This window comes from Artemia franciscana, chromosome 16 (genome assembly GCF_032884065.1).
Source record: "Artemia franciscana chromosome 16, ASM3288406v1, whole genome shotgun sequence".
NCBI classification, from domain to species: domain Eukaryota; kingdom Metazoa; phylum Arthropoda; class Branchiopoda; order Anostraca; family Artemiidae; genus Artemia; species Artemia franciscana.
The window spans coordinates 8,828,507-8,847,408 of record NC_088878.1 but is presented as its reverse complement, the minus strand read 5'-3'; the positions used below and the strand labels follow the sequence as shown (position 1 = coordinate 8,847,408).

The following is an 18,902-nucleotide window of genomic DNA, read 5'->3' as shown; positions in this document are numbered from 1 at the left end:
TTGGATGCTCTGTTATATAAAGTGATAAATTGTAGTGAGAAAAACGGAAAAGGACACCGTGATGAGTATGGGAATAATTTATTACGGAATATATGCTCATATTAGCACAAAATATTTATTACTTGTGTGTTTAGTTTTCTCATAAATGCCAGTATCAAATAATCTGGCTTTCCAACTACCTTTCGTTTTCACTATCAGTGAATGGTATTATATATATATATATATATATATATATATATATATATATATATATATATATATATATATATATATATATATATATATATATATATATGTTAAAGATGCACGATTTCAACGAGATACAGAGACCGAGTGTGGAAAGCTAAAAGCCATGGAAGGTGCGCACAATTTGTACTGCAGCCTGTCTACGCTCCACCGCCAGGCCAGCATTTACCATTAGGCCCATTAGGTCTGGATCTAGGAATGCATAATGTCTGGGGGCGCAATAAATTATGACTGAACAATTCTTTTTCTTAACAAAAACTGATGTGATTTATGTTTAAAGTGCCATGTCCATTCTGCCGCCGCGCAAATCACACCTCAGAAATCATGAAGCATGCAATTGAGCTGTTGAGTTTTATCCCGACTATCTTTAGCCTAACATGTAGATGAATGCTTGCATTTGGAACCCTTCTAATTCCCACCTACTCTCACCTTAATATTTTCAACATACACATATGTGACTCAGTTATTTTGCGATACAATAAAAACTCTTCTCATAAAGATTATTTTCTTAAGGAAATTGACCCTCCTCCCTATGGTACGGATACGGAGTGGCGGAAACGCTTCGACTTAGAAGCGTCAAAACTTTAAATCCGGCCCTGTACACCGCCCTGAATTTGTCCTTAAAAAAGTACGTTTTGAAGGCAAATTAAAATATCCGTTCTCTACTCTATTTTATCTTTTTTTTTTTTCTTCTTCCTCTTCCTAATTTGGACTTGAGTTCTATGTAGAACCTAGGTTCTATAACACGATAATGCAATTAAGATATCTATTCTCCTATCTATTTTGTCATCTTTTTTTCTTTTTTTTCTTCCTAGTTCAGACTTAGGTTCTATATAGAACCCAGGTTCTATAACGCGATAATGCGATTAAGATACCCATTCTCCAATCTATTTTGTCATCTTTTTTATTCTTCTTCTTCCTAGTTCAGACTTAGGTTCTATGTAGAACCCAGGTTCTATAACGCGATAATGCAATTAAGATATCCATTCTCCAATCTATTTTGTCATCTTTTGTCTTCTTCTTCTTCCTAGTTCAGACTTAGGTTCTATATAGAACCCAGGTTCTATAACGCGATAATGCAATTAAGATATCCATTCTCCAATCTATTTTGTCATCTTTTTTCTTCTTTTTCTTCCTAGTTCAGACTTAGGTTCTATATAGAACCCAGGTTCTATAACGCGATAATGCGATTAAGATACCCATTCTCCAATCTATTTTGTCATCTTTTTTATTCTTCTTCTTCCTAGTTCAGACTTAGGTTCTATGTAGAACCCAGGTTCTATAACACGATAATTCAATTAAGATATCCATTCTCCAATCTATTTTGTCATCTTTTGTCTTCTTCTTCTTCCTAGTTCAGACTTAGGTTCTATATAGAACCCAGGTTCTATAACGCGATAATGCAATTAAGATATCCATTCTCCAATCTATTTTGTCATCTTTTTTCTTCTTTTTCTTCCTAGTTCAGACTTTGGTTCTATATAGAGCCCAGGTTTTTTAAGGCAATTTTTTAGTCTTCTATTAGAATTAATTTACGCATTTTTGGAGTGAGGACCAAGGAAACATGAATTTGAAACTCCTTTATACTTGCCTTGATTGTTGGCAAGACAACCCGTCACGGATACAATTTTTCATAGAAAACATTTAGTCATCATCTTGAACGAACGATTTACCAACAAAGAATTGCCCCCCCCCCATGCCCTGTCTGGCATGTCTGATACATCTTTCATCAGTATGCTTGACGAGTTGTCCTGCTGCTACTATCAAAAGATATTGTTTGTTTTTTCCACTCAAGCTACAAGCCAAATAGATTTTTTGTGACCTTATTCATTCTTGAATGTACTTTGATTTCGAGTAGTTGTCATGAGTTAGTATGAAATATTTTTATTTTGATTCTGTTTGTTTTTTTAAAGACTCCTTCGAAACGTTTGTCAATCAGCGCCAAAATAAGCCAGCAGAGATGATAGCCAAATTTGTCGATACTAAATTACGAACTGGCAACAAAGAAGCTACCGAAGAAGAACTAGAAAAACTTTTGGACAAAATTATGGTTCTGTTTAGATTCATCCATGGAAAAGATGTCTTTGAAGCTTTCTACAAAAAGGTTTGCCTTTTGAAAAATCAATCATGCTATCGTAGTATCTTTCTAGTTCCCTATCTGTTAAAATCAAACATTACTGGTGAAGCCAGAAGAAAGGTTTAGGGTGCTCAGACCCTCTCCCCTCAAAATCTTCCTTAAATACGGTGGGCTATGATAAAATGTATACTGCTCTAAATGTATAGAAAGGGCCAAAGGGTCCGTGTCATGGCATTTTTGATGCCTCCCTCCTCTTGATTTGCTCAGTTGGGTCTGAAGTTTCTGCAATTTTTGTAAATACTTCGCTTGGGTATGAGGTTGATCCTTCTATTTTTTCGTTTTTTTCCATAGCATTCAATAAGCTCATAGCTTCAAGATAGTTTAGGAAATATTGGTTTCTAGCTTGAATAATTTCGCTGATTTTAATGTAAACAAACAATCTTACATTTCCTGTTTAATTTTACATAAAACAAGAAAGAGGTTTTCGCATTGGTATTTATGGTTGGTAACTTGGGCCTTCGACTCTCGGACTAAGGCAAAGATCCTTATTAATAGTGCTAGAGTTTAGATAGGTCCCGTTGCTTAAGATGATTGAGTGTGGATCTTAGGTCAAGACGATTTGAGTGAGGTAAACAAAGGGATCCTTTAGAAAAGTCCTTAGATTTACATCGACTAGATTATGAGAAAGGAATCCTATCCGAGTTGGTTGTTTTTATTTTTATTGATCTGTTTTTATTATCGTGCATCAATTACCAATTTTATGAGTAGATAGTCCAAAGAAGGTAGTATTGAGTTAGTTCTGTTTGAGATATATATATACGTATATATATATATATATATATATATATATATATATATATATATATATATATATATATAGAGAGAGAGAGAGAGAGAGAGAGAGAAGAGGGGAGGGGGGGGGGTCTATTTAAACAACAATCGCAGCTCAAATGGCTAATTTGATGTTGAACTACAAAACATGTTATTATGCACTAATATATAATGACGTAAAAAAAGAGACGAAAGAGTTCTGGTATCGGTCTGTCCGAGCACGCACAAGTTTTAGCTTCTGTCTCGAACGGCTGACTGTTGGGGCTTCTGGGGGATAAAACGTCACGATGAGCAGGGTTAGACAGCAGTATTTTGCCAAACCTCAGGATAAGGTCACCCAAACGGATTTCCAAACTTTGGGGTTCAAAGGTTGCTAGGGCATCGTGGAAGGAAGTGTCTCTATTACTCATGATGACCCTGGTTGCCCGTTTTCGGATTGACTCCAGTTCCTGTAGCACAGATATGCCCGAAGAAGACTGTGGACGTTGCACCCGAAGTAACACATTTATGAAAGGGTTTGCAGAGATGCGTTAGCTTTACTGGTCACATTATTAATATGGGTAGTAAATGTGCAATCGTGTGAGAAAATGACACCTAGTATTTTTCACCTTATTTACAACAGGGAAATGAACTTCAGGGGGAAGGAAGTCTCTCTTTAGCGGGTTCAGTCTAAGTCAGATTTAATAATCATTTTCCTATCGGAGCACTGTGAACTGGAACATTTAAGTATTAACCCAAATAAGCATTCCAATGTTATTCTAGACGGCATTTCTATATCAATTCCTGAATGCCTTATCCAAGCTCTCGGTTAGCAACAATGCTAACATGGTTTGCATCGTTGAATTTAGTTATTAATGTTTTTAGTAACGACATTAACTTATGCTAGTAACGTGATTTGCAATATGTACTCTGCCAAGTCTTGCTTAAACTCTGCCAAGTCTGATAAAATTAATACTCTCATCTGGTGGGTGTTATTGCGTAATTATTTGCAACCTTTTGCAAAATAGATTTTGGGTATGGCTAAATTTAACAACCAATAAATTTCTGTGTGCCATGCACTTAAAAAAAAGAAGCGGATTTGAACGTATGCTTTCTTGTTTTCTACTGAAAAAGAACTAAAAAAAAAAAAAACAATGTTGAAATAGGATGAGAGGTAGGGTAATAAACTGTTAAGCACAGTAAAATTTATTTCAGATAATTAGAAGTATGTATATCTTAGCTAATCATGAAGAATGTAAGCGGGGTTCGCGTAGACCTATATGACCAAGACAATCCTGGCAAAATCAAACATGGGGGGGGGGAGGAGGGAATGATTTTTGTGTCTTACGGACAATTAAGTGTGCCTCATTTATAGCCCAACATACCAAGGCTAGTTACCTCGCAATACATCCTGGAAAATAAAACCCTTATTAAATAAAAAAAAAGTTTTTCTTTGTTTTCTTGAATTTAGTTCTTAACCCATTTGGACGCACGTGACAGTTTCTATGATTAATACTTTGTCTGTGTTTCTTCTACTCCTTTTCTTGAGTTTCCCTCCATTGCTATAGCAGATGGCTATGGTTCTGGCTATGCATTGAAAATATAAACGACTCTAGGGACAATATCGGTCGGTATTTCAGGGGAAAGGGGTGGACAGTTTTGAAGCCCTCCCCCTCTCATGTACACGTATAGATCGTGAGAAGGACTTGCACCAACATTGGTCAATTCTACGTATTTATGTTTCTTTATGTATTTCGCGGTTCACACTCCCCCCTGGACAAACAACCTACTACCCACCTAAGAATGTTCTCTCTTTGTGATTGTATATCTATTTGTATATCTGTTTCGATTTTTGTTTTGTTAGCTTGAAGAATTTGCAATGATTACCGTTTTGGAGGTAAAACTTTTGTGAGATCCATTTTGAGGATAAAATTTTAAAACGTCAATTTTGTGCCTTACAGAAGTCTAAATACTTACTAAGCAATATTTGTTGGCCAGAACTCTCAGGAAGAAACATTGATAAGACATATCAAGATTCCTATTTTACAAGTTTGTGCTAGTTTTCTAAGATACCGAAGTTCACGATGCGTTCATCACCCTAATTACTTTTTTTTGTTTAAGTCACTAATAATAAAAAAAGAAGGAAAACAAACAAAAGAAGACTTAGATTATGTCTGATTCTTTTGGCGACTTTTACCAACAAAAATTTGCTATGAGGCACGGGAAAGTCCCATACTTATATTGATACCTTAGAAATATATACTTTGTGCAGTTATAAAGAATTCCAATTATCATTGGTATAGAAAATACCTGTTCATGGGAACCCGTTTATTTGTATATGTTAATGCTCCAAAGTTATAAACTTGATTCCAAGCGCGGCAAGCTCAGATGGTAGATTACTAGACATCCTCTCTCGGAATCACGGATTTGTGCCTAAAATCAATTTTTTTTAGATAATAACGAACATATAATCCTTTTTGGGTAAAAGTTGCACCTGTGAAGAAAAATGGACATTAGACTTCTTTACGCGTGCGGGTTGATACTGAATTCGGTTGGGGGATCTTTTATCACCATAAATGAGTTATTAGTCACGGTTTTTGTAAGTCTTCCCTGTTTTCACTTGTGGTAGGGGATTGAACTGAAACTTTAAGGTACAGTTCTTTTAGGATGAGGGAAGGAGTCATGGTGACTTTGAATTATGTATTGTAAGGTACAAAAAAGTATTCGCTGCATTTTTTTTCCTTTTTGGTGGCTGTAGCCTGGCCTGATTCACTGCAAGTTGATTTAAAACTTAGGTCATAAATCTATCAATTATATTGCACTTTTTTCAAAGTCACAATAAAACAGAAATATGTTACAGGAATATAAAAATCATTTCTTTTACTAAGCAAATGTTAACTGTGTGTATCCATCACAGAGAAACAGAGAATTTACTTGTAAAAAATACCTTGATTAGAAATATTTTCGTTCTATTTATTTGCTTAACGTTTCATAAGAAAAAATAAGTAAAATAATCGTAAGGTTCCGTATCCTTTCCATTCTTTGTAATGGCCCAAAATTTGATGTAGCCAAAATAGGCAGAAAAAAAAGGTAAAAAGGCGGTTTATTCGGCTTCCCTTTCTGACATATGATTAAGGGGAATTTATTGGACGGCTTGCCACAACTTTTAGAGCTTGGATAAGATATCCGAATAAACCAAAGAAAACTAAAAGCCAAGTCTACTTTCCGGAAATCTTAGAAAAGCGTTTAGCTTCTCTCGTTTTGTGCCGGAGATTGAAATATCCAGTTTTGATGAAGCTTAAATCATTAGAAAGTATTGTTTTTGCTTTATCGGTTAAATGAAGCAGAATTTTCTTTCAAACTTCAGGAAAGGGCGATCCCCAAAAACGTTATATCATACCTGCTAGAAACACGCTAAAAATCAGCTCAAACTAAATGTCATTCGATCATTTTTTTATTTTTAGATTTAGGAATTTCCTGTGGTGCTACCCACTTTGATTTAACACCTTGTCGATACGTTTCATTGTCTTTTCATTCAAATTCCTTAGTCAAATTATAAACTCTTAGTAGCTTTCAATGATAATTAGTCCCCTGGGAGAATTTTCTAATGGGCCCTTTGTCTTCGAGACGTTCAGCCGACCTTGAAGCTCGTAAAATGATTGTTAAGGTTTCTTCTTAGGGAATAATGTGATAGGCTAAAGAAAAAATGATGAACTAAAGCACACTTTTCAACAGGGGTATAGGACAATAGGCCCTCTTTTTCTCTTTGTTTTAAGTTATTCCTAAATATTTAATTTTAAATAATTTGATTTTTCCCCTCTTTGGAAAATTATTTTGATTCTATGATTTTGATTTGTTGTTGCTGTTTTATCAATGTCATTTAGTGAGATTATGCTAATCTTTTTCGTCAACTTTCCAGTTATTGACACTATCGGTACCCAAAAAGAAAACAAATATGTTTGTTTTTTGTTTTTATCGATTAGTGTCCAACTTTTTAGTCTTCATTCTTTTAAACTTAAAAATCCGGTTGCGTGCAGGTTTAGCCCTATCTATCTGAACTGAATTCCTGCATAGGAGGCCGAAAAAAGGATATATACCATTCGATTCCCTGTTCAACGCTCTTTCCTAAAAGTTGCCGCTATCAAACAGTTAGAGGTAACGAACTGTAGTAGAGAGTGACCCGGTTCAATAGTAGTCGAAACTCTAAAAATTAAATTTTGATACCAATAGTAACATCAAAAGAATCACAGTTTAATGCTGATTTTAAATATACAAGTTTTATCAAGTTTAGTCTCACCCATCAAAAGTTACAAAAATTTGCCTTATTTTAGAAAATAGGGGGAAACACCCCCGTAGGAGTCATAGAATCTTAACGAAAATCACATCATCAAATTCAGCGTATCAGAAAACCCTACAGTAGAAGTTTCAAGCTCCTATCTACAAAAATGAGGAATTTTGCATTTCTTGCCACAAGACAGATCACAGATGCGTGTTTATTTGTTGTTTTGTTTGTTGTTTTTTTTCCAGGGGTAATCGTATCGACCCAATGGTCCTTGAATGTCGCAAGAGGGCTCATTCTAACGGAAATTAAAAGTTCTAGCGCCCATTTTAAGTGACCAAAAAAATTGGAGGGCACCTAGGCTTCCTCCCATGCTCTTTTTTTCCCGAAGTCACCGGATCAAAATTCTGAGATAGCCATTTTATTCAGCATAGTCAAAACCTTAAAACTATGTCTTTGAGGACGACTTACTCCCCCACAGTCCCCGTGGAAGGGGCTGCAAGTTACAAACTGACCTGTCTTTACACATAGTAATGGTTATTGGGAAGTGTACATGCACTTTCAGTGGGATTTTCTTTACTGGGGGAGGGAGGGAGGTGAGGGGGTAATGCGGGGGTAACTTTCCATCGAGGAATTTATCATGGGGGAAGAGAATTTCCATGAAGGGGGTGCAGGATTTTTTTGCACTTTTTTTTAAAGAGCAATGAAAAAAATAAATATGAAAAAGTTTCTTCAACTGAAAGTAAGGAGCAGTATTAAAACTTAAAACGAACAGAAATTATTACGCATATGAGGGGTTCACCTCCTCCTAATACCTCGCTCTTTACGCTAAAGTAATTTTATTAATGTCAACTATTTATTCTACGGTCTTTGTGATTCAGGGGTCATTCTTAAGGAATTGGGACAAAATTTTAGCTTTAGTGTAAAAAGCGGGGTATTGACGAGGGGGCGAACCCCCTCATATACGTAATAAAAACATACGAATTTAGAAGTTCGTTACGTAATTTAATTCGTAAGTTACGTATATTTTTACTAATAAAAACGTTTGTTAAATTAGAAGTTCTAGTTGCCTTTTTAAGTAACCAAAAAAATGGAGGGTAACTAAGCCTACTTCCCCGCTCCTTTTTTCTCAAAATCGTCCGATCAAAACTATGAAAAAGCCATTTAGCCAAAAAAAAAAAAATATAATATGCAAATTTCGTTTTGATTATTCTTATGCGGATAGCCAAAATCAAAACTTGCATTAATTCAGAAACGTTCAGAAATTAAATATTATAAAAAACAAGTTTTTTTAACTGAAAGTAAGGAGTGACATTAAAACTTAAAACGAACAGAAATTATCCGTATATGAAAGGGGCTATTCCCTCCTCAACGCCCCGCTGTTTACGCTAAAGTGTTTTAACTGTTTCAAAAAGTAGAGTTGAGATAAGAGTCAAACTTTAGCGTAAAGAGCGAGGGAATGCGGAGGGGACAACCCATTTCATATACGGAGTAATTTCTGTTCGTTTTAAGTTTTAATGTTGCTCCTTACTTTCATTTAAAAAAAAACTTGTTTTTTTTCATTTAATACTCATTCAAAATCAAATTCATGTTTGACTCTTTCTCTCAACTCTTCTTTTTAAAACAGTAAAAAACTTTAGCGTAAAGAGCGGGGTGTTGGTGAGGAAGCAGCCCCTTTCATATACGAAGTAATTTCTGTTCGTTGTAAGTTTTAGTGTCGCTCCTTACTTTCAGTTAAAAAAACTTGTTTTTTTTTATTTAATCTCTATATAAGTCCTCTGTGAGATTCTTTTTCTTTTGAATATGACTGCTAGGTTTGTGCTGGAGCTGTATAACAAATTTGCTTGGCACAGTTCCAGTTTATCCACAATATGACCAGAAGAGCAGGCTGTTGCATGCTCCATTTAAAACAGAGGTTTGACGTTTCTTGAATGACTGTTTATGGTACTCAGTATTTACCAAGTGACGTATAGCGATCGCAAATTCTGTCGGTCTGTCTGTCTGTCGGTCTGTCTATCGGTCCCGGTTTTGCTAGTTTAGGCGCTTCCAGATAAGCTAGGATTATGAAATTTGGCAGGCGTATCATGGACTAGACCAGATGAAATTAAAAATAGGCGTTTCCCCGTTTCGACCATCTGGGGGGGGGGGGGGTTTGGGGGGACGGCTAATTCGGAAAAATTAGAAAAAATGAGGTGTTTTTAACTTACGAACGGGTGATCGGATCCTACTGAAATTTGACATTTAGAAGAATAACGTGTCTCAAAGCTCTTATTTTAAATCCCGAAGGGTCCGGTGTCATTGGGAGGTGTTGGAGGAGGGAACTGGAAATCTGGGAAAACGCTTAGAGTGGAGAGATCATGATGAAACTCGGTGGGAAGAATAAGCACAAGTCTAAGATACGTGACTAACATAACCGGAGTGGATCTGCTCTCTTTGGGGGAGTTGGGTGGGGGGGCATAATTCGGAAAAATTAGAAAAATGAGGTATTTGTAACCTACGAACGGGTGATCAGATCTTAATGAAATTTGATATTTAAAAAGATCTTGTGCTTCAGAGCTCTTACTTTGCAAGGTAAGATAAAAATAAAACAATCAGTTTGATAGATGATCTTGGTTACGTTTTACCAATCTAGCTAAATCTGGTTCAGTATTGCTGTTGCAGCTTTAAATCTCTGCGTTGGTTGAGACGAATCTTCAAACTGTTTCTTTTGTTAAAATGTTTGTAGCCACACTGAAGCGTTTGACGACTAGGTATGATGATGGAAAAGCTATAAGATATTTTTCAGCAGTGATCCACAAAACAAGAACGTACCGCGTTTCAATGTTGTTCTGAAATCATAATTTCAGATCATAATTTAAATCATAACGGTTGGATTTCTGCTTATAAGCTCCTCGTCTGTGTTGATGGTCATCAACTCTCTCTCCAATATCAGATTGTAGTTTCCAGTGAGCTTTTATTATCAAGCTATTGTGAGTTATTTATTATCTATTCATGAACTGTCATGAGTATTATCAGCCATTTATTATCGTCCCTTTTCTCGGAAGTGTTATTTTTTTAATTTTCAATTTTCTTTTTGTTTAGTTCCAATGCTCTTCTGTGTACATTCGTGTATGTATAGAGGGCATAAATAAATTATTATTACTGTTGTTATTGACTTCTTCCATAACCAATACTGGATGAATTTATTATTCATTGAGGAACTTGTAAATTTAAGAGATCTTCAAGCTTCTTCAGCAAAATCTATGTATAATGCGTCTTAAATTATAAATAATATTAAATAATATCATTTTAAATTATTGTTAGTAATTTTGGCAAAGGTGGAAATGGCATATTCTTTTCCGCTGAAACTTTGTTCGTAAAGGATGAGTTTCCCTGCAAACGTTTATATTATTGATCTTGTTTTAATCAAGTTAAGACTGTCACAGTACAGCTACAAATTAACATAGTTTAACATCCCAGAGATATCAGTCAATCAATCAATCAATCATTTTGTTCATAATAAAACACTATTATAAATATGAAAGGGTTACTCAGCCCAAGAAGCTCGGTTTGTTGTGGGTCGCATAATACTATAATAAAACACTTAAAGAACAATAAACAACACTTTGAATCACACAAAACATACAAAATAAAGATAAAGAAGGATTTACATTAGAATATAGTAAAAAAAATATAAAAAAAACAGGTGGTGATAACAATTATAGCGATAAACAGAAACCAAGAAAGTAGAGAAAACAGGAAAGACCAAGTTGGCATTAGAACATGAAGCAAAAAGAAGAAGAAATATGAGGACTTTTAACAGCTAGGAAGTCTTTTGAAATTATTTCAATAGGAGAGGAGAGAGATATATCATCAGTTGGGCTACAATTCCCAGAACCAAAAAGGAAAAGAGAAGGGAGAAAATAAACAAAGGTGGGAGAAAAGTTACTGGAATAAAACTACGGAAAGGCCCGCCAAAAAACTATCTTCGCGGATAGAGATAGAGGGGCATCAGAATGGATAGAGTTCTAAAACAAGGGATCAGAAGAAGAGTATAGCCGAGGGAGAAGAAAAGTAGTTTTTACTGCCCTATTTTGGGCTCTTTGATGTGGGCACAGCAAAGATTTGTTAGTACTACCCAGACAGAGCAACAATACGTGAGGTACAGAAAAATACTATTACTACTAACAACTCACCGCAGCACCAAGCTGTGTGAGGCCAACACAGCTACGCACACTCCTCCATCCCAATTTATTCAAAGCCCCCCTCTTCCCACTGTCTTAGGAAGTTCCTATTTCCTTAAATTTTTCTTTAGGTCATCCTTCCATTTTTAGTGGATTAGAATATAGCTTAAAGACCTGAAATGCCCATAAAAATGGTATCTTAACTGTTAGACCCCCAGACGGGGACCACCTGGTTTCCTTTTGGCTCTAGACCAGTGATTTCCAAGCTTTATTTTTACCACGGCTCCCTTAAAATTATGTGATCACGTGGAGCCTCCCTTCCATTCTATAAGATAATGTAGACACGAAAATTTTTATTGCTACAAAAATTTTCTAAAGACAGACTATTACAAACAAAGAAACGAATAACAATTTTTAATGTCTTTTAATGATATGGATGCGCTTGCCTATAATTAGTACAAAGTCTATCAAATGCCGGTGTCAGCTGCACAAAGCCGGTGTCATCTGCTATGATGAGATAGCTGCACAAAGCTCATCATCTACAACAAAACGAGCACAATATTTCAATTTCGTTTCAACTAATACAGAAAATCCTGTTTCGTACCAATAAGATATTGCAAACGTTAGTAATACTTTTATATGACAAAATATCATATTCACACAACATAGCTTTGTAAATAATCAAACCTATAAGTAAATAAGACTGCACTAGACCCTTAAAGTCCAAATCGGTTTTGGACCTTAAGGGTCATTATAGACCATTAATATATGTTATGGTCCAAATAGACCATTAAGGTCCATTTGGACCCTTAAGGTCCAAATCGGTGGTGCTGATCTCTGTTTCATGGCCCTTCAGCCAGAAAGTGCGATGGGGGAACAGGGACTATCTAGTGCTTTCGCACACCCTTCCTACTTTCTTTCCCCAAGTTTCTCCAGGTACCCGTTTAGAGCTGGGTACTTACCACACACTATTTTGATGCAGTTTATATATTATGTTATTATTCTAATAACGTCTTTATGTTCCTCACTCATATTTTCAATCAGTTCGTGATAAGGAAGGACCGATGCGACTCAACAGTAGTAAAAACTATAAGAAACAGAGTACTGATAAAAATAGAAACATCAAAAAAATTTCGATGTTTAATCGAAATGTGCAAAACTGATCTAGTTTAATATTACCCATCAAAAGTTACGAGCCTGAGATAATTTGCTTAATTTTTAAAAAAGGGGGGAAACACCCCCAAAACATCAAGTGATCTTGATGAACATGATACTATCAGATTCAGCATACCAGAGAACTCTACTGTATAGGTTTCAAGTTCATATGTCCAGAAAGGTGTAATTTTGCTTCTTTTTTTGCCGGAAGAAAGATCACGGACGTGTTTTTTTATTATTTGTTGTTGTTTTTTTAATTACTTGTTTCCCCCAGGGATGATTGTGCCGAACCAATAATCGACAAAGATCGAGAGGGACCTCGTTTGACCGGAAATCAAAAGTTCTAGTGCGCTTTTTAAGTGACCAAAAATATTGGAGGTGAGCTAGTTCCCCTCCCGCTCTCATTTTTTCCCAAAGTTGCCCGATGAAAATGTCGAGCTAGCCATTTTTTCAGTATAATCAAAAAATCTTATAACTATCCCTGGGGGAAGGGCTGCAAGCTATGGACTTTGCCCATTGTTCACATATAGTATTGGATTTTGGGAAGTATACAGACGTTTTTTAGGGGGTATATTTACGGTGGAGAGGGGGAGGTTTCGTTGGGGATCTCCCCATGGAGATATTTTCTGTGGGGAAAGAGAATTTCCCATGGAGGGGGAGCCGGATTTCCCAGCATTATTAGAAAAAATGAGAAATTGAAGTTTCAGTTGAAGTTTTTTCAACTGAAAGTATGGAGCAACATTAAAACTTAAAACGAACAGAAATTGTTGCGTATATGAGGGGGTCGCTCTCTCCTTAATACCTCGCTCTTTACGCGAAAGGTTTTTTTTTTGTAGAACTTTTAGAAGAGCTTATTCTTCTAATTAAATGGCCTTTGTGATTAAGGAGTCTTTATTAAATAACTTGTTCGAAAAATATAACTTTAGCGTAAAGAGCGAGGTATTAAGGAAAGGGCGATTCACCTCATGTACGTAATAATCTTTTTTTCCTTTTATATTTTAATGTTACTCCTTACTTTCAATTGAAAAAACTTTTTTTATTTAAGTTTATATAAGAGCTGCTGATCATACAGTGAGTCGAGAGAGCATCGGGTGTATTATTAGTGCTAGAAGGTGAGTTTTGTGTCCTGACATTGGACACCTGGCACTGTAGGTATTATTCCACAATATGAATTTCTCATTAAAAAAAATTGTCAATTATATTAAATTCCATTGGGGGTGAATTTGCAAGGAATGAGATGGCAAAAAAAATAATCTTCAGTTATATTATTCTCTTCAACATATTGAAAATATCCAATTAAATATACGGTTTCGGCTGCATCAGTTCCTTCTTCAACTTCTAAGGTGAATTCTGAATTTGAAGTGTGTATTCGAGAAACTAATTGATCGTCATGATCATCTCTAATGATCGCCCCCCTGATTGATTATCCGCCTGAAAGGATTATCCAGCGGCATCTATAAATCTCGCCAATTTTACCTTAAGATGGTGACCTAGCTTTTGGTCAGCCTGGGCCAGTAAACCCCATCAGTATCGAAAGGGTTGGGATATTTTGCCTGACTTTGTAGTTTTAATTTCATTTGATAATTTTTTTCAATCCTGTCTAATATCTGCGCTAGACTAGTCCGTACCCCCCTAGGGAGGCTCCCAGTTTGGAAAAGGCTGCCCTAGACGGTTGGCCGAAAAGGACAATTTTCGGCGATCTGTCATCCTTCATCCGCAGAACATTATAGCCCTATAAAGCGGGATTGAACCACATTTTTCCTACAACCTACTGTTTGAAATACGGTCAGTCAACCGAGTACCCAGAACAATCCGTAGGCAATTTCTCTGAAAAGCATCTAGTTAATCTTCATCCTCTTTTCGAAGCGCCCATGCTTTAGAGCCATATCTGACCACTGTCATCACTCTAGCTTCCAATATTCTAATCTTGGTTTGCAGACTCATCTTTCCACTCTTCCAAACTTTTTTTAACTGTGAAAAAACACCCTGAGCCTTGGCTATTCTACTTTTAACATCTTCACTGCTCCCATCGTCTTTACTAATAATGCTACCAAGGTAAGTCAAGCTGCCCACCTGATCAATATTTTCGTTACCCAACGTCACCTTTTCATCTTCACTTATTCCTAGCCTTTGTGACTTAGTCTTCTCAACAATAGTTTTTTTTAATGTTAATTTACTTTTATTTTTTTGGCAAGGAAAATAAAAGCATTATAAAGAGAATGCATAACATCTGAGGGGATAAATGAGCTAATCCTGTGCAACATCAAATAAGAACGGTAGATGAGGGAATGGGTGTGAGCAATAAGGATTTTGAAAGAAAGAAAATAGTCAAAAAACACACTGATAAAATTAACCGTTTGCGGTACAATAGGCTTGCGGTAATGCGTTCCCATCAGTCAGGATGATTATTCCCTATACTTCACCAATATGATAAGGCGTTCTGAAATGTACAACGGTGCTCTTCCGGCTGTTAAGACCCGTACCATGTGACCAGAACCGCTCCTTCACTTTATCAAGTAGACATTGTTCTACGGAAGTGGCAGATGGCTGGTCCACTGCAGCAATGAAAAAGTCACTGTCGTCAGCAAAAAGGACAGGGTGCGCATGGGGATGAAAACCGTCAACAAGACCGCTAATATATACTAAAAACAAAAAAGGTCCAAAAACAGAGGCGTGTGGGACACCTTTTTATGTAGGTAAAGTAGAGGAAGAGGTGCCATATACCGAAACATACCTAGGTCCTACCTCAGAGGTAACACTTTAACCACTCTAGTGGGACTCCACACACTCCAAGTCGGAACAGTTTAAACAGAAGAACATAGTGGTCGACATTATCAAATGCCCTTGAAAAGTCAATATATAGACCCAAACACATAGCCCCTTGTCCTTTCTTGAAGGATCAACCTGGATGTATGTAAAGTGAAGTCTCGTTAGACTGATCAAGCTAAAAGCCAACTGAGGAGCAAAAGGAGATGGATCTCCTGGCAGGCAATAGCAATTATTAGAAAGCTCCAATAAGCGGCAATCAGCAGTGAAACAGACAGCTAAGAACAGATGTAGCCATCAAGCAGAAATAAAAAAAGAGGCTATGCGTCGAGGGTCCCCAATGACACCCCAGGTGTTGGGGCTGCTAAGCCGCTATGTTGTTTTGTTTTTGTTTTTCATCCGTGGCGATCATGTCGAACTAGTGGTATTTTTGAGTCAACTCACTTGAACGGAAATTCAAAGCTCAGGTGAACTCTTTAAGTAACAAGAGAAATCATACTACATAAAAGCTGCCTGTGTGTGCCGTCGAACAAGAGTTTGGCATGGCCAGGGCAGAAGTGAGATTTGATAACCCCTCAGCTTGTCATAATTGGACACGAAATTGTTTCATTCCCCGAGGTACTCGCTTATAGCGCAATTTAGCGGCCTATTGCACAACCGCTTGGGTATAGTCAAACTATCAATCAAGTAATCATGTCCTTTCTGAGGAGGGATGTATAATATCTGGGCTGCCGACCCAAAAAGCTGCTTGACAAGTGCTACACGTGTATGAAGAACCTTGACTTGATAATTTAATCGAGAAAGCAGGTTGAAATACCACTAAAACTAAAAACAGTAAATCCTATCGTTCTATGATCGGGGCTTGAATATTTTAACACTTAAGGATGTAATTAGCAGCTTTGTTTATAATTGGATTTATTCTTTAGCAATTATTTCGATCACGAACTTATACGCGACAATGATAGTCGCGAATGGGCTTATGAGGCTGGCTTATGAGACCGACTAGTAAAAACTATCCTGAATATTGACCGAAAAAAGAATTTATTTTAAAATTGACCATGCTTCCGTTGTTTTATCAACTTTTCTCAATTAACTAGTATTAATGTTTTAAAATAAAGAAAACTGTCAAATTTGTAAATTTTTCTAATATCGTTAATGTAATAGTTTAAATGTAGTGGTAAAAACTATTAGGTAGAAATACTTTTTCCCTATCGCCTAAATTCGTTCCCAAGTCCAGTCCATTCTTGTTTGATTGCGAATACCATTTTAGAAGCTTTCCTCATGTGACCCATATCAAATGGAAAGCTTAGTTGTCCTGGCTAGCCAGCTCACGAACATCCAAACATTAGGGAAAGGACTGATTGCCATTCAAACGCTTGAAAGGACTCCGCTCCCAGGACAATTTTGGGAGAGGGTATTAGAGCCTGAAAATACATCTCTTCTTCAAGTATCAGGTCCTCAGTAGATACAAAGGTCTGAAGTTCAGGGGAATTCAGAAAATATAGCTGGGAGGAGAGAGGGGCAACAATTTATTACCCACAAAATTGTCCCAGTCAAACTGATCATTATTTTTGCTGTTGTCGAAGCGTCATCCACAGAGATAAATCACAAATTGTGTTCTTTATTTTGTGTAGGTAGATCTTTGGAAAAGGTTGGTGTAAAATATGTATACTTTCTATCCTCAAATTTTAGCTGATACATTCTATTCAAGTATGCATTTTCTTTCTTAATCATCATCGTTTGTTTTATACGTTTGTACGTTTATACGTTTGCTGTAACACCTATTTCGGCAAACCTGTTGGGCCACTTAATTATTTAACAAATCCACTTTATTTTTTATTGAATTGTCTTTTCTTCCCAGGACTTAGCCAAACGGTTACTTTTAAGCAAATCGGCAAGTATTGACGCCGAGAAAAGCATGTTGTCTAAGCTGAAGGCAGAATGTGGTGGTGCCTTCACTTCTAAATTAGAAGGAATGTTCAAGGACATGGAAATTTCTAGAGACATCTCTGTTGCATTTAAACAGGTAAGGGAAAGAACAATGTTCATTTTGCTTAGCTAGTTTTTGACCGTCTCGTGTAAAGGAAAAAAAAAAGGCTAAATCAGGGTTTCTTGCCCTCCCTTTGTTACCGCTACTGATAGAACCACTAACAATTCATTGGAGGAAAAAGGCACCCAAGGCCAACAGCTGCACACGCTACTCCTCCACCTGCATGCCACTCCTAATCTGTTCAATCTGTACTCCTTCAGGAGACGCTCCAATTTCTATTAAATCCTTTCTTATCAGCTCTTCGTGTTCTATTAGAGAGGAGCTGCTAATCATTTAGCCTAAATTGGATGGCCAAAAAGCAAAAGTTATGGCCATTTATCATCCGTAAGACGTAGTTTAGCCATCTTAATCTTGGATTCATTAAAAAAAGAGTTCTAGTGTTTTCCTCCCTTTAACTGTAAACAAAAATGGAACGAAATGCAGAAATACTAAATGTGTAAGATTGAAAAATCATTAAGATTGTAGATTTTTCAGTCGTAGGTTTACCGTAGGTTTAATTGTAAATATACCTGCAAATTAGCAATCTTTGTTGCCAGAAAACAGTAAAAAACGTTGCCAGAAAACATCAGGAATCTTTTTTGCCAGAAAATCTTTCAGGTAATCAGTAAGTCAGTAAGTAATCTTTCAGTAATCATCAGTAAGTAATCTGGTAATCAGGTAATCTTTCAGGTAATCAGGCAATCTTTGTTGCCAGAAAACATCAAAAACGCTAATGTAATAGTATTTCCGGCGATGTAATCACACACACTTGCTCTATTTGCCTACTCGCTATGTTGTATTCGTCCTAACACCGTGTCAGTCTAAGGAAAAGAGCGTTGTTTAGAAATAAAGAAGAAGAATCGAAAATAAATCTCCGAATTTTATTTAGACTCAATTCTAGACTAGGATAGATATTTGATTTTGAAAGAGGGTAATATCAAACCCCTTATATACCCTTGCCTGATTAGACCCAGACAACTGAGAGAAAAAAATCAAAATGAATTCGAGCACTTAGTGCCGTATTTTTAAACATAGGAAGATACAAAGCAAGCTTTATTCCTTCTTGTGTCAAGATTTTCAATTTTTACTCTCTCTCTCTCTCTCTCTCTCTCTCTCTCTCTCTCTCTCTCTCTCTCTCTCTCTCTCTCTCTCTCTCTCTCTCTCTCTCTCTCTCTCTCTCTCTCTCTCTCTCTCTCTCTCTCTCACACACATACACACTTTCTCCCTCTTTCTCTCTCATATGTCATCTTAAAGATCGAGACTCAGATTTCTTATTTTTATCCCGACCGGGTTCAGTGTCATTAGGGGGGGGGGGGCCGAAAATCTTGGAAAATGCTTAAAGCGGAGAGATCAGGATGAAACTTGGTGGAAAGAATA

General features: G+C 36.5%; 1 protein-coding gene across 1 annotated transcript in view; it reads left to right on the top strand.

Moving 5' to 3' along the window:
• LOC136037015 (cullin-4B-like) overlaps positions 1-18,902 on the top strand; it is a 169,415-nt gene that overhangs the window by 95,509 nt on the left and 55,004 nt on the right. The window contains exons 8-9 of the mRNA XM_065719430.1: positions 2,160-2,350; positions 17,358-17,522. Of these exons, the coding sequence (XP_065575502.1) occupies positions 2,160-2,350; positions 17,358-17,522 (356 nt within the window). The remainder of the gene's footprint in view (positions 1-2,159; positions 2,351-17,357; positions 17,523-18,902) is intronic.